Source organism: Mobula hypostoma, chromosome 5 (assembly GCF_963921235.1).
Source record: "Mobula hypostoma chromosome 5, sMobHyp1.1, whole genome shotgun sequence".
Taxonomy (NCBI): Eukaryota; Metazoa; Chordata; class Chondrichthyes; order Myliobatiformes; family Myliobatidae; genus Mobula; species Mobula hypostoma.
The window spans coordinates 42,281,528-42,296,746 of record NC_086101.1 but is presented as its reverse complement, the minus strand read 5'-3'; the positions used below and the strand labels follow the sequence as shown (position 1 = coordinate 42,296,746).

The 15,219-nt window shown below is 40.4% G+C and overlaps 1 protein-coding gene across 5 annotated transcripts in view; it reads left to right on the top strand.

Moving 5' to 3' along the window:
• Window positions 1-15,219, top strand: part of LOC134346784 (protocadherin-9) — an 850,226-nt gene that overhangs the window by 31,455 nt on the left and 803,552 nt on the right. The window contains exon 2 of one of the 5 annotated variants that reach the window (XM_063048434.1): window positions 3,535-3,615. The exons of the other annotated variants lie outside the window; for them this stretch is intronic. Coding sequence (XP_062904504.1) covers window positions 3,535-3,597 — 63 coding nt within the window. The 3' untranslated portion in view covers window positions 3,598-3,615. Of the gene's footprint in view, window positions 1-3,534; window positions 3,616-15,219 lie in introns of those variants that run through there. 5 annotated transcript variants of the gene reach the window in all.

Here is a 15,219-nt window from a genome sequence, read left to right as displayed (position 1 = left end):
TTAATATAATTGTGCTTAAGTGGTGAAGTATGTTGATGAGTTTTCACCACTGCTAAAATCTTGCAAAAGCCTGTGCTTTTTTTATCTTGCTTAAAATCAGTTTAGAAAGGTTGGACAAAATGTGGTTTTAGCAGGTTGTAGATTCTGTTTTGTTAACTGACTGAAGTGCTTCTGTTTTACTTGCTGTGCCAGTATAACCTTGAACTGGTGGCTGTCATTTCAAGGAAGATTCATCTCACAGGTATTGGGTCATTTACCTTACAAAATGGAGGGTATTCTGTACTCAAGCAGGCTAAGTATTCCTTGATCCTGTTTCAGGGTGAATACTGCAGTGGCCATTCCCCCACCCAAAGTGTCTTCAGATACTTAGTTATTCCATGACCTTCACAGATAAAGTGACATGCACCATCTTTGGTTTGTACACACTGGTAAGTTAACAGCAATTGTTGCTGATTCATTCCCCTTGAGGGTTTATCTTCAAAGTGAGTTTCTCCTTTTCTGTTCACTCCACAAAGGAAGAATTAGATTTGTTGTTAGGAGCCGAGTTACCACCTGTCACTCTGGGTGAGTGCGGCTGAGACGGCTGGAGCTTTTGGGAAGGTGGTGGTGAGCTGCTGATGGAACCAGGTGGTGATGGAGTTCCCACAATTCTGCTTAATTTATAAATAGCTGACGTAATCTGAATCAGATACAGAGTTGGGTCTCCTTGGGTCTTAATTAAAGCCAAGTCTTAAACGAAAGAGTAAGGCTAATGACACTGGACTTCAAATACAACAGCAGCTGGAGTATATAATTCCAATTCATGAAATGATCTAGCATTGGTATTAACCATAAAATTCCTGTAAAAATCCTTTACCAGGAAAATGAAAAAAGTGACTCATTACAGTATGATTCATTCTGGAATAATTATGTGTCCAAGCACAAACTGTACATGTTTCCCCCGCCATCCGAAGGTAGAGCGTTCCTATGAAACGGTTCGTAAGCTGAAATGTCGTAAAGCGAAGAAGCAATTACCATTTATTTATATGGGAAAATTTTGTGAGTGTTTGCAGACCCAAAAATAACCTACCAAATCATGCCAAATAACACATGAAACCTAAAATAACAGTAACATATAGTAAAAGCAGGAATGATATGATAAATACACAGCCTATATAAAGTAGGAATACTTTTCCACAATCATTATGCACTGTTCTCCGTAGTGAAAATCTCACGCAAGCGCCATCAGCAGAAAATCTCACGCAAGCGCTGTTGGCAAAAACACAGCGCAAGCGCTCTCCAGTAACCTTTAAGCTGCCAAATCATACCAAATAACACGTAAAAATACACAGCCTATATAAAGTAGAAATAATGTATGTACAGTGTAGTATCACTTACTGGAATCGGGAAGACAGCGCCGAGCACACTGATGATGGTGTGTTAGGCTGAGTCGTCGCAGGTTGGGGTGGTACAGTGGCCCCCACCCTCCGGCCCACCAACCGATACCGATCCGCGAAGCATGCAGGGGTACAGCGGTATCCAGGAGGCATCCAGCATATCTTTAAGAAAAAAGCCAAAATAAAAATGCTAATTAATTAGGTGCCGCCCGACACGTAATTGTCAGCTCAGATCAGTGCCAATTTCCCACTGCTGAGCCTCGTGTATTTTTCTATCACACAGTTCTTTGTAAGGACTCAAACCATCCTGCAAATGTCCCCTAAACTGACGTATCCTTTCAAAATTAAAGTCGTACTTTATCATTACTCATTCAGTTTCGATTGTTATCCGTTTTTCTTCCAATTGCATCAGCACTTCATCTATCAGGTCTTGGTCATGGGATGCCAAAATCTCTTCAACATCATCTTCTTCAGCTTCCACAAGCCAAACTCACTTTGTCTTTACTTTGTTCACCACAATCGAAATGCTTAATTATGTCTAGTTTTATGCTAAGTGTAACACCCTTAGGCTTTTCCGATACCGCAGAACTAATCTTGCAAATGACTGCTCACAGGCAGTGTTTAAGCAATGCTGGCTAGAATGCAGTTCCCGGGGAGAGCGGCTGCTCGGGGTGCGTGCTGCCTTTTATCGCGCGCTGCTTTTCTTTCGTAACAGTGAAAACACCTTCTGAAAGCGAAAACAGGGTACTAATGTAGGTCTTTCGTAACAGTGAGGTTTCGTAAAGCAAACATTCGAAAAGCGGGGGACACCTGTATCTAGCTATTTGGGACCATAATATTAAACCAAAATAAATGTGAGGGCAATAGGGAAGGGGGAGGAAGCAGTGACCCCCCTAGTTATGCTGCCTTTTAGGTAATTGGTTTATTATTACCATATGTACAAAAATAAAGTGAAAAACTTAGGATTTGCATGCCATCTAGACAGATTGTTACTAACAGAAGTACATAGTACAAGAGGAAAAACAATGATAAAGTGTAGAATATAGTGTTACAGAGAAAGTGCAGAGAAGGGAAACAAATAAGGTATAAGAGATCTATTCAGGAGTCTTATAGAAGCTGTTCTTGAGCATGCTGGTGCGTGTTTTCAAGCTTTTTTATCTTTTGTCCAATCGAAAGGAGGAGTAGAGAGAGTGACTGGGGTGAGTAGGACCGTTGGTTATGTTGGCTCCCTTCCTGAGGCAGTGACAAGTGTAGACAGTGGTGGTGTTTCACTGGGCTGTGTCCTCAACTCTGCAGTTTCTTTCAGAGCTGAATTTCAAACCAGATCAGATTCTGTAAAAGCTGGTGATGATCAAGGGGGACATGTCGAATTTCCTGAGCCTCGTGAGGAAGTAGAGTTGCTAATGTGCTTTTGTTGTAGCATGGATGAAATCACCGGACAGACAGAGTTACTGCTAGATACAAAGCAGCTTCTTTATTCGACACAACAAGGTACAACATGCATCATACGGACAGAGACGCTTTCGGTGGAAAGGTCTGCTTGCCCAATGTGGGTTCGATATTTATATGCTAAACATAAAGGCAATCGCTACTTCCAAAGTTATAGACAATGCATAGACAATGCTTCCTTTTGAAGCTACATGCAAAACATCAAACTTCTGACTTCATCCTTTCTGGGTTGGTACTCACAGCCTTTAGGAGTGCAAGTCAAATCCACAATACATTTATTTGGTATTTTACGTGCTAACATAGAGGACAATTAATATAATAAAGTACAGATAATACTGTCTTCGAAACTATCTGTAAACTTCACACTTCCATCCGCAGCGTCTGGCTAGTATCTCGATATTCACAGCTTTTAGGAAATGCATTGTTGTGAACTCAGTCCACAGTACTTTGTCAAACAGAAAGCTGGTGGCCAGAATCATTTAAGTGTAAACGAATCATCTACCTAAAAACTCACTCTATAACACTTTTTTGGCCATAGTGTCTATGTTTAAAAATTACAACCTATATAATATAAAAATCTCAACCATTTGCTGCTCCTATTTCCTTTTAGATCATGTTAATGTTTGTTGATCCATTCAATTAATGCTTGTAACAGCCTCAAAGCTTCCATTGAATTTAACTGCTGTTTGATTTTGCCTCATACCTTCAGATACTTGGACTCGATTCTGACACCTGTTGCTGTCTGTGTGGAGTTTACACGTTTTCTCTGTGACTTTGGGGATGTTCTCCTGGGCCGCAGCTTCCTGCCATGTCCCAAAGATTGTGGATGGTTGGACATTAACTGGTTCCTAGTAGTTACTGAAATCTCTGCAATGGCCAATTTCAAAATGTGATCTTTGGCTTTTACAATGCATCACAGGCTGAGGGAGACCTGACAGAGTTTTATCTAAATAAGAATAGAGCTTGTAATATTACAGAAACAATACCAGCATGGACAGAAGATCGGATGACTGGCAGAAGACAAAGAGTGGGAATAAAGGGACCTTTTCTGGTTGACTGCCAGTGACCAGTGTTATTCTGCAGGGATCGGTGTTGGTTCTGTTACTTTTCACATTATATGTTAATGATCCACATGTCAGAATTCATGGCTTTGTGGCCACATTTGCTGATGATACAAAGATAGATGAGTGGCAGGTAGTGTTGAGGAAGCAAAGAGTCTACAGAAGGAAGGATTCTCAGCTGTTCCACTGCACTTGTTTCTCTACTTTTCCATCTGGTCTTCATTTGAAGAATTCATCTAGTCAGAGGGTATTGATGCGCAATGTGAAGTTGTGATTGGATCCCATAGAGCCTTCCATCTGAATTTTTTGTCGGCTTTGGGAGAGAAATCTTTGTAATATTCTCTAAATCAGCTATATATGATGTTTAGACCAAGGCTTCAGTTTGATTTATGATCAAATCCACTTAAAGGCTTATGGTGATCTCTCTTCCCATCCTTGTTCTTATTTTGGCAGGGAATGATATGGTAGAATGATATACAAGGCACACTGATAGCATTCAATGAAGGTTATTCTGAGTCTTGATGACTTTTAAAGTCAGTCTCTGATTCCTATATTCTGTAAGTAAAGGAAGCAAAGAGCATTTATGTTGGAAACAACCAATGGAATGGAAATGCAAGGCAGCTGTGATATTTTTGATTGAGGGGCCTAGAACATAAAAGCAGGGATGAACTGCTGAGGCTTTATAAGGTGTTAGTTAGATTGCATTTGCAATATTATAAGCAATTTGTGGCCTCGTGTCCAAGGAGAGGTGCTGATCCTGAGGATCGTTCAGAGGAGATTCACAAAAATTATCCCAGGAATAAAAGAGTTAATGTATGAGGAGTACTTGATTTCTTTGGGCCTGTACTTGATAGAATTCAGAAGAATGTGGGGTGCGGGAGCTCATTAAAACCTACCAGATTCTGAAAGGCTTGGATTGAGTGGACCCCATTAGTAATAGGGTCAAGGATCCAAGGACACAACTTTAGAATAAAGAGACTTCCCTGTAAAACTGAGAGGAGGAATTTCTCAGACAAGTGGGTTGTGAAACTGTGGAATGCATTGCCGTACACGGGTGTATACATTGGGTGTATTTAAGGCAGAGATTGATAGGTTCTTGATTGGTAGGGAATTTAGGATTTAAGGGAGAAGGTATGAGAATGGGGTTAATAAAAGTAGTCATGATTGAATGGCAGAGCTGAATTGCCGAACTCTGTTCCTATATCTTGTGGCCTTATGGAATTAAACAACTGTGAGTGAGCAGGATCACACTTTGTACACAAGATGAGACTGGCATTTAGTGGGCCAGTGCTTTCATAGTGCTGCCTGTCTGACTGAGAAAGAATTCTGTGACAACGACTCAGAAGAGATTGACTAAGAGTTTAGCAGCATTGACAGACTTCAGCAAATGAAGAAAGGCTTTCAGTTATGTATTGTCTTCACTGTGTCTTTTAGAACATGCTGAAGTGCCTTGACAATCAGAGAAGTACTTTGAAGTGCAATCATTGTTGTAAAAGCAGACACAAGCAGTGTGCCCATGCTTTAAGCAAGTTTTCATCATACCTGTACCTCACTGCACTTCAGTATATGACAATAAATTTGGATTGATTGGTCTTGACTAACAGTGTTGGTCCAGTGATTACCCACCGTAGTTGTGCTACTTGGAATAAAAGCTACACACAAGATTCTAGAAGATCGTGTGCATAGCTCTTTGTTATTTGAAATTTACATTACTTTGAACTTCGAATCTGGAATTTGAAAGAAGAAATTCCCAGCCTAAACCAGCCTCCGAGCACTTGATCTATTGTCCTGAGGGGTCATGGATTTCAAAGTACCATTAAGGTACTTTGAAAGCCTTGAATCAGAATCAGATCAGGTCTATTATCACTGACATAGGTCATGAAATGTACTGTTTTGTGGCAGCAGTACAGTCCAATACATTAAAGAATTACTCAAAAAAATATAAAATAATAAACAATTAGAGCAGAAATAGTGAAGTGTCATGACTACTTGCATTGTGGCCTAACTAGCAATCACCAGGAATGGAAGAACCGACAGAAAGTGGTGGAAACAGCCCAGCCAGATTTCTTCTCATTACTACCATTGGGCTGGAAGCCTTGGGTTCCATACCACTAGGTTCGGGAACAAATTATTACCCTACAACTAACAGGCTCCTGAAATTGTACGGATACCTTTATTCACCACTACTCTGAACTGATTCTATGACTTACAGACTTTTTTTTTGGACTCTTTACAACTGATTTTCTCTGTATTATTTCTACTTGCACAGTTTGTCTTATTTTGCACATTGGTCGGTCTTCATTTATGTAAAACTTTTCAAATAATTCTGTTGTATTTATTATTTTTCCTGTAAATTTCTACAAGGAAATGAATCTCAAGTTAGTACATGGTAATATATGCATGTTTTGATAAAACAATTTACTTTGAACTTTGAACTTTGACAATGGGAATGTAACATCAATCCATTGACAGTTCAAGGGTCACTTTTTCATTGATAGCTTTCTCAACCTGCTCTACATCTGCCAGAGCTGGAGTTATTTGTTTCAATGCTCCCCTTTGAATTCCGCATATTTTATTCAAGTGATTGCACTCAGCATTCACTGCATGCAAGTTCATTTCCAAGCAACTTTAAAAATCATGCAGTTTTTTTTCATAATTATAGGTTGCCATGGTATCTCACTAGTAAAGCAAAATTGTTCAAATTCTAAAATGAAGCATAGAAAGAAATTCTATATAAATTAAAATTAAAGCCATCATCTTAAAGTGGTGAATCTTTTTCTCATTTAACTTAACAGAACCATTGAACATTATTGTTACAGTAATTGCGTGCACAAGCTATTGATAATTTGGTTGAATGCCACTTTTTGTGTTAGCAAACAAGGATTAGCGGAGAAGCATGTTAATGAGGAAGTCACACAAGGCTCGAAATTGTGCAGTTTGGGATTTTTAGTTTGTGCTCGTCTTACACTGATATCACAATTGCCTCAGTTTTCTGTGGTTTGCATTTTCTGGCTACATTGCAGAAGTATAACTGAAGCCAGGCCTTTCTTGGTAACTTCAATGTTGCGGTCCTTCCAAACTCACTTGTGTAACGGAATTATAAACTCTTATGTCTTATGAGTATCAGGGTAAATAATCCCCTTTTTCAGTCTAAGAATAATTGGTGATCTTCAGTACTTCAAGGTGTTCATTCCGCTGATCACATTTGAGCTCAGTACAAATTTGCAAGGATGTTGTCGGGTCTGGAAGATCTGACTTATAAGCAAGGATTAAATAGGTTCAGACTTTATTCCTTGAAACATACAAGGTTGAGAAGAGATGCGATAGAGGTATATAAAATTACAAGAGGTATAGACAGGGTAAATACAAGCAGGCATTTTCCACTGAGGTTGGGTGGGACTACATCAAGAGGTCATGGATTAAAGGTGAAAGGTGAAAAGTTTAAGGGGACCATGAGGGGAAACTTCTTCACTCAGAGGATCGTGAGAATGAGCTGGCAGCACGAGTGGTGGATGCAAAATCGACTTCAGCTTTTAAGAGAAGTTTGGTTAGGTATTTTGATGGTCGGGGTATGGAGAGCTATGGTCTAATTAAGTGCAGATCGATGGGAGTAGGCAGTTTAAATGGATTGGCATGTACTAGATGGGCTGAAGGGCCTATTTCTATGCTGTACTTCCCCACGACTTTATGACTATCTTGCAGTTCTTCCAATTTGCCTAGATTGGAGGCCCTCAGTTCTAAGAAGAGATTGGAATTGGAGTTAATTCATTATTGTCACATGTATCAAGATACAGTGAAAAACTTGATTTGCATGTCATCTGCACAAATTATTTCATTACAACAGTGCATTAAAGTTTCACAAGGGAAATCAATAATGTAATAAATGTAAAGTATTACAGTTGCATGGAAAGTGCAGTGCAGCCATGTGCAAGACCATAATGAAGTCATTAGAGAGATAAGTAAAGGTAAAGGAGGTGCATTGAAGAGGGTGTTACATCTTTTCATCGGTGGAGGAAATCTCAAACAAGGAGGCAAAGTTACAAGATAAGGTGGTGTTTATTTGAACCTGAGGTGCATAGGAATTTCTTGCAGAGGGTGGTGAATCACTGGAATTCTCGGGTGTGGGGGTCATTTAAAAAGGAAATTATAAGAAGTTCAACCAATAAAATTTATCTGCAGAGTACATACATACATGTCACAACACACAACCCTGTGATGTTTTTTTTCCTGCCAGCGTACTGAGCAAATCTACAGAATAGTAACTATAATAGGATCAATGAGAGAGCAAGTTGAGCATAGAAGACAACAAAATAAATAGTAATAAATCACGACAGCATGAAATAACAGGGTAAAGTTTTCTTAAAATGAAACCATTGGTTGTGTGAACATCTCAGTAGATGAGTGTGGTTATCCTCTTTTGTTCAAGAGCCGGATCGTTGCGGGGTAGTAACTGTACTTGAACCTGGTGGTGTAAGTCCTGAGGAACTTTTACCTTCTGCCTCATCACACCGAGAAATACCCTGGGTGGTATATCCTTGATGATGGATGATACGTTATTGAAAATCAAGGTTTGGGGGCTATAGGATTCACTTCAGAAGAGTTCAAGGTAAGTTAAGTCAACTGGAGTTTCTTGTCATATGCACAGTGAGGTACAGGTACAATGAAAAGCTTGCAGTGGCATTCTAGGCAACACACAGAGCTTAAGTTATCCATAGGTTATTCAATACAGTGGGGAAAACACAAAACCATACATTGGTGCAAAAAGGAAACACAATTGGATTCAAGGCTATGGTAGTGCACAAGGTTGTCTGCCAGGTTCTGTTATTGAGAAAGGAGCTTAGGACTGGGACAGATGAGGCATGGTCATATTTTGGGGCAAGCTTAAGGAGTCAGATGTTCAAATCCTGCTGCTATTTTCTTGCCTCCTTGTGCATTTCAAATGAACAGCACTAGATCACTGAGAGGGCAGAGGCTGAAGGATGTTACTTCTGACGGAGCATCACTGCCTTGGCAAATCATTCCAAATGATTAACACTGTTAAGCTGATTCCCCTTTCATATGAGTGCATGTCTGAATCCATGCTGGAATCATGCAGAGAATGCAATTGAATCTTCCAGAGCCATATAGGCATTTCATCACTGAGTTGGTGCATACCACATACCACCGACTTAACTTCTACATTTGTCCCTCTACTTTGTTCTAAACCCAATCCCATTCCCGTGTTATATTCATTGATCACTTGAATCAGAATCAGATTTAATATCGCCAGCATATGTCATGAAATTTGTTAACTTTACGGCAGCAGTACAATGAAATACATGATAATAGACAATAGACAATAGGTGCAGGAGTAGGCCATTCGGTCCTTCGAGCCAGCACCGCCATTCACTGTGGTCATTTCTGATCATCCACAGTCAGTATCCAGTTCCTGCCTTATCCCCATAACCTTTGATTCCGCTATCTTTAAGAGCTCTATCCATCTCTTTCTTGAAAGCATCCAGAGACTTGGCCTCCACAGCCTTCTGGGGCAGAGCATTCCATACATCCACCACTCTCTGGGTGAAAAAGTTTTTCCTCAACTCTGTTCTAAATGGCCTACCCCTTATTCTTAAACTGTGGCCTCTGGTTCTGGACTCACCCATCAGTGGGAACATGCTTCCTGCCTCCAGTGTATCCAAGCCCTTAATAATCTTATATGTTTCAATAAGATCCCCTCTCAGCCGTCTAAATTCCAGAGTATACAAGCCCAGTCACTCCAATCTTTCGACATATGACAGTCCCGCCATCCCGGGAATTAACCTTGTGAACCTACGTTGCACTCCCTCAATAGCAAGAATGTCCTTCCTCAAATTTGGAGACCAAAACTGCACACAGTACTCCAGGTGTGGTCTCACTAGGGCCCTGTACGACTGCAGAAGGACCTCTTTGCTCTTATACTCAATTCCCCTTGTTATGAAAGCCAGCATGCCATTAGCTTTCTTCACTGCCTGCTGTACTTGCGTGCTTGCTTTCAGTGACTGATGTACAAGAACACCTAGATCTCTTTGTACTTCCCCTTTTCCTAGCTTGACTCCATTTAGATAATAATCTGCCTTCCTGTTCTTACCACCAAAGTGGATAACCTCACATTTATCCACATTAAACTGCATCTGGAATGCATCTGCCCACTCACCCAGCCTGTCCAAGTCATCCTGCATTCTCATAACATCCTCCTCACATTTCACACTGCCACCCAGCTTTGTGTCATTGGCAAACTTGCTAATGTTACTTTTAATTTCCTCATCTAAATCACTAATATATATTGTAAACAGCTGTGCTCCCAGCACTGAACCCTACGGTACCACACTGGTCACCACCTGCCATTCCGAAAGGGACCCATTAATTGCTACTCTTTGTTTTCTGTCAGCCAGCCAATTTAAAAAAGTAGTAAGGTGGTGCTCATGGGTTCAATGTCCATTTAGAAATTGGAAAGCAGGGCGAAGAAGCTGTTTCTGAATCACCGATTACATGCCTTCATGCTTCTCTCCCTCCTTCCCGATGGTAACAGTTGAAGAGGGCATGCCCTGGATGGTGGGGATCCTTAATCATGGACGCTGCCTTACTAAGGCACCACTCCTTGAAGATGTCATGAAGATGTCTTGGATACTACGGACGCTGATACCCATGATGAAGCGGACTAATTTTACAAGTTTCTGCAACTTAGTTCGAACTTGTGCAGTAGTTTCCAACGCACCCCCCCCCCGCCCCAAGGCAGTGGTGCAGAATGCTTTGCACATTTATAGAAGTTTTCAAGTGTTAACTAGGTTGATATGTTCTCCCTGGGTATCAAAGCAAAGCTAGAAAGTTGCAAACAGAAGAAGCATAAAAGTACAGAACATTTGTTAAAACTTTCTCCCATGTTTTACTTGCTCATCAACAAGTGAGGATGGTAAACTATACCTTCGACATCCATGTGGAAACATTGCAGTCAAGCAATGAATGCACTTCGAGATGGCAGCATTTCAACAGAAACAGATTTGCCTCAGTACTGTCACAGTTTTAATCTGGATAATTGGTTAACAGTTTGTACATAATAAGGTCATTTCAGCAATAATGTCTTCCTGGTGCACAGGCTGGTCAAACACAGGTATAGGGCTGTACGCATGTTTAACACAGTAACACATTACCCTCCTGCCTCAGAATCAGAAGATTGTGACTTCAAGGCCTGCTCCTCGGGCTTGAGCACAGGGTCCGGATTGACACTGTACTGTTCAGAAAAACGTTCTAACAGGTCCAACTGGTCATGAGGTACTCTATTTAGTATAGAGAGGGGAGTTCTCCCTACGGTCATGACCATGCTTATTCCTCAAATGACAGCAGCACAACAAATAATCCAGTTATTATCGCATTATTGTCTGAAGTTGATACAAATTGGCTGCCATTCTCCACCTGTGATTAGATTTCGGAAGTGTAAAGCATTTGGGAAGTCCCCTGAGGTAATAAAAGTTTCCATTCATCTAAATTTGGTCGTAAAATGCTTCCATGCACTTTTTGAAGATTTTCCATGGATTATCGGCTCAAGTTACAGCAGAAGAGTAGAAAGTCTCGGTGGGAATTCTCCTTCAGTACATTAATTCTCTCCATGAGTCTCATCAGTGCTCACAGGAGGCACAGCAACTGCTTCCACCAAGACTGAGTGCTTGTTTGATTTCCCCTGTATGCAACTTACAAACGCAAGTTCTTCTGCCCATCTGCATCTTTTCTCAACTACCCACCCCTCTACCTATCTCTGCCTTCTGTATTCATCTCACTTTCCATTATGTTTCTTCATACCTGTGGTCATGAGTGCCACATGCCTATCAATTTGTATATAGAGCATTTCCTGCATTTTCTTTGGATATATTAATTACAATCTTATTTATTGGTGATATATCTCATTTCAAAATGTTACTGAGATTTGATAGGGTGAAGATGTTTTCAGTTCTGTGGCATCCAAGAATTGACGGCAAGTTTGCAGAATCTATCAAAACATTGGCATTATTTTGAAATTGGACGGGTGACCCCTCTGCCCTCCTTTTTTCTACAAGAGAAAAGACTGGTTCATTCAGTATCTCTTGCCAATTTCTCACCTGTCAGGTCCTGTATGCTTCATTGGCATCAACTCTGATGCTCCCACTTCTTTGTACAGGTTAGAACTGATGCAACTGCTACTTATTATATAAATATAGAGCTGCATAGCAAAGAAACAGGCCCTTCGGCCCAACTTATTCATGTTGACCAAGATGCCTTCTGAGATAGTTCAATTTGTCCATGTTTGGCCCATGTCCTTATAAATCCTCAAATCTTCCCTATATATAAAACCTGTCAAAGCATATTTTATCTATCATTATTGTACCTGTCTCAACCACTTCCTTTGGTAGCTCTTTCCATATGCACATCGTCCTTTGTGTGAAGTTACCTTTCAAGTCCCTTTTAAATTCCTACCCTTTCACCGTAAAACTGCACTGTAGTTTTTGCAACATACATCAAAGTTGCTGGTGAACGCAGCAGGCCAAGCAGCGTCTATAGAAAGAGGTGCAGTCGACGTTTCAGGCCTGAAACGTCGACTGCACCTCTTTCTATAGACGCTGCTTGGCCTGCTGCATTCACCAGCAACTTTGATGTATGTTGCTTGAATTTCCAGCATCTGCAGAATTCCTGTTGTTTGCGTTTAAACTGTAGTTTTTGATTCTCTTTCACCTAGGAAAAGAATGTGTGAATTTACCCTCTCTAATCCCCTCATGAGTTTACACACCTCTATAAGGTCATATTCAATAGGACTTTAAGACACAATGTAATTGTCTCCTATCTGCACAATTACCATAAGTAACACGAAGTCTTTAAATCAGCTAGACTGACAACTGCCTTCAACATCTTTAGTGCTATAACTTTGTGGAGGATGAGGTAATGGTATCGATTGGCCAAGGGTGTCCTCAGTAGCGATTTCTGTTTGGTTTCTGAGCTTGTGACCACATTGGAATGAATCATTGAGAGGTACAGCTTAGAAACAGGTCCTTCGCTTCAACTCGTCCAAGCTGACTATATTTCCTTGTGAGCTAGTCCCATTGTCTGCGGCTGATGTATTTGCAATAAAAACATCATACACCAGAATATGCAGTCAAGATACTTGTAGGCAGCAATGTTAGAATTTCCTTGGAAAAGAGGGTTTCACTAAAAGTAAACAGTAGGTAGAGTGTAATTACAGATAAAGTTGAGCTGTTTTTGTCACAAGTGCATTGAAACCCACAGTGAAATCTGTCGTTTGCCTCAAATCAAATCAGCAAAGACTGTGCCGAGCGGCCGCATTTCCGGCGGCAACATAGCATGGCCCAATTTTTCAATCCTAATCCTAGGACTTTGGAATGTGGGAAGAAACCAGAGCACCCAGAGAAATCCACACGGTCACAGGGAAAACATGCAAACCCCTGACAGACAGTGACAGGAATCAAACCCCGATCTTATAGCGGCTGGTGTAATAGCGTTATGCTGACCGCTATGGTACAATGTTGCCTAGATGTTCAAGGGAACAGAGGTAGGAATTTATCCTCAAGTACCTGCTACATATACAATGTGAAATTCCTGTGGTTGAAGCCTACTTCTAAAAATCAATTCTATTGAAGGGAGAGTAACTGAATTTCAGAAGTGGACTTCATTAAATCTGCATTACTGTAATTGTGTTTTTAGTGAATGTAACAGAAGCTGAATTTATGATGTTAAAAGCTGCCACAAAGCCTTCAGTTCGTCACCAAAGCAATCAGAATACCCCAACTCTATTACAAAACACTCAAAACATTCAGCAGAACTGGGTCTAACAAACGACCTTCAAGTTGAAACGTTAATTCTGTATCTCTCTCCACTGTACTGCCTGACCTGTTGAGTGTTTCAGTTGTTTTCTGTTATTGTTTCAGATTTTTCTGCATCTACAGTATTTATTGATTTATGATTACCTTAATTCTGGGAGCTACACCCCACAGTATGTCCTGTTTTATTTATTCATGACATGTTGGTACCAATCTTCTGTGTTTGGCTCTGAGGAAATGCTGCCATCTGTCCTTTATCCTCCTGCTCTACATTCGATGTTGTCTGCCGAGTGCTTACTCATTCAGTAGAAGCTTCTTTGCTGCAGAAAGTCTTGCTAAAACTTGCTTAGTCTCATTGTAACCCTGTCCTTGCACTGCTCCAGCACAAATGCATACCAAATCAAATTATTTGATTTATTAATTTTTACTTAATGTAAGAGTTTTCCGTTTTCTTGTTTGATAATTAGGGATTTTACACTATTGATTTTAAGTATGTGACAGAGTTTTTCCAACCACTATTGGAGAGTGAGGCAACAGAATGTGAAGAGCCTGCAGCGCCGTATGTTTGTTTAAGCAGAAGAGCTTTAGGCATAAACCAGAGAGCCATCTGCTGAATTATTCATCATGCCTCTGTAGACTGGTGCTGTTGTGTCATTATTTAGGGAAGAATATTATATTGTTATTGATTATAGCACTTGCTGTTACATTTCATTTGCCATGCAGTATGTGCATTGCATTCTGATGAGTGATGAAGTTCACCACTCTGATTAGAGATAAACTGAGGAGGAAGAGACAGACGCATTCTGAATTTGAACACATGTCCAGAAGCGAACCAACGTGAATTCATCGTCTCAGAAAACTGGATAACACGCATGACCTTCAAAGTTGGAGGGCAGATAGACATACAGAAACTGAGGAGATAGACATTTGCATTAGACACACAGAAACTGAAGAGAAACACAAAAGCAGATAGACACACAAACTGAGGAGATAGTCATTTGCAGATTGACACACAGAAACAAGTGAAACACATAGGCAGATAGACACAGAGAAACTGAGGAGATAGACATATGTGGATAGACACACAGAAACTGTGAGAGAGAATCACATAGGCAGATAGACTCACAGAAACTGAGCAGATAGACATATGTAGGTAGACACACAGAAAATGAAGAGAAACACATAGGCAGATAGACACACAGAAACTGGAGAGGAAGAGATGCTCACGTGAAACCCATGTGAATCCTTTGTCTCAGGAAATTAGATAAAATTCATGACCTTATATCTGGAGGGCAGATTGACACAGAGAGACAGGAGCAGAAATTGGCACTATACACGTTTTCCAACCAATAAAAAAATTCATTTACCAAGCACCTTTAACAGAACTATAACGTCCCAAGCTACTAAAAATTGTTACATGTAATACCACCTTAATTAGCAAGTCAAAGATGATTTTATTGTCATATGCACAAGCACATGTTTGTACAGGTGCAATGTAAGAACATATTTGTAGCA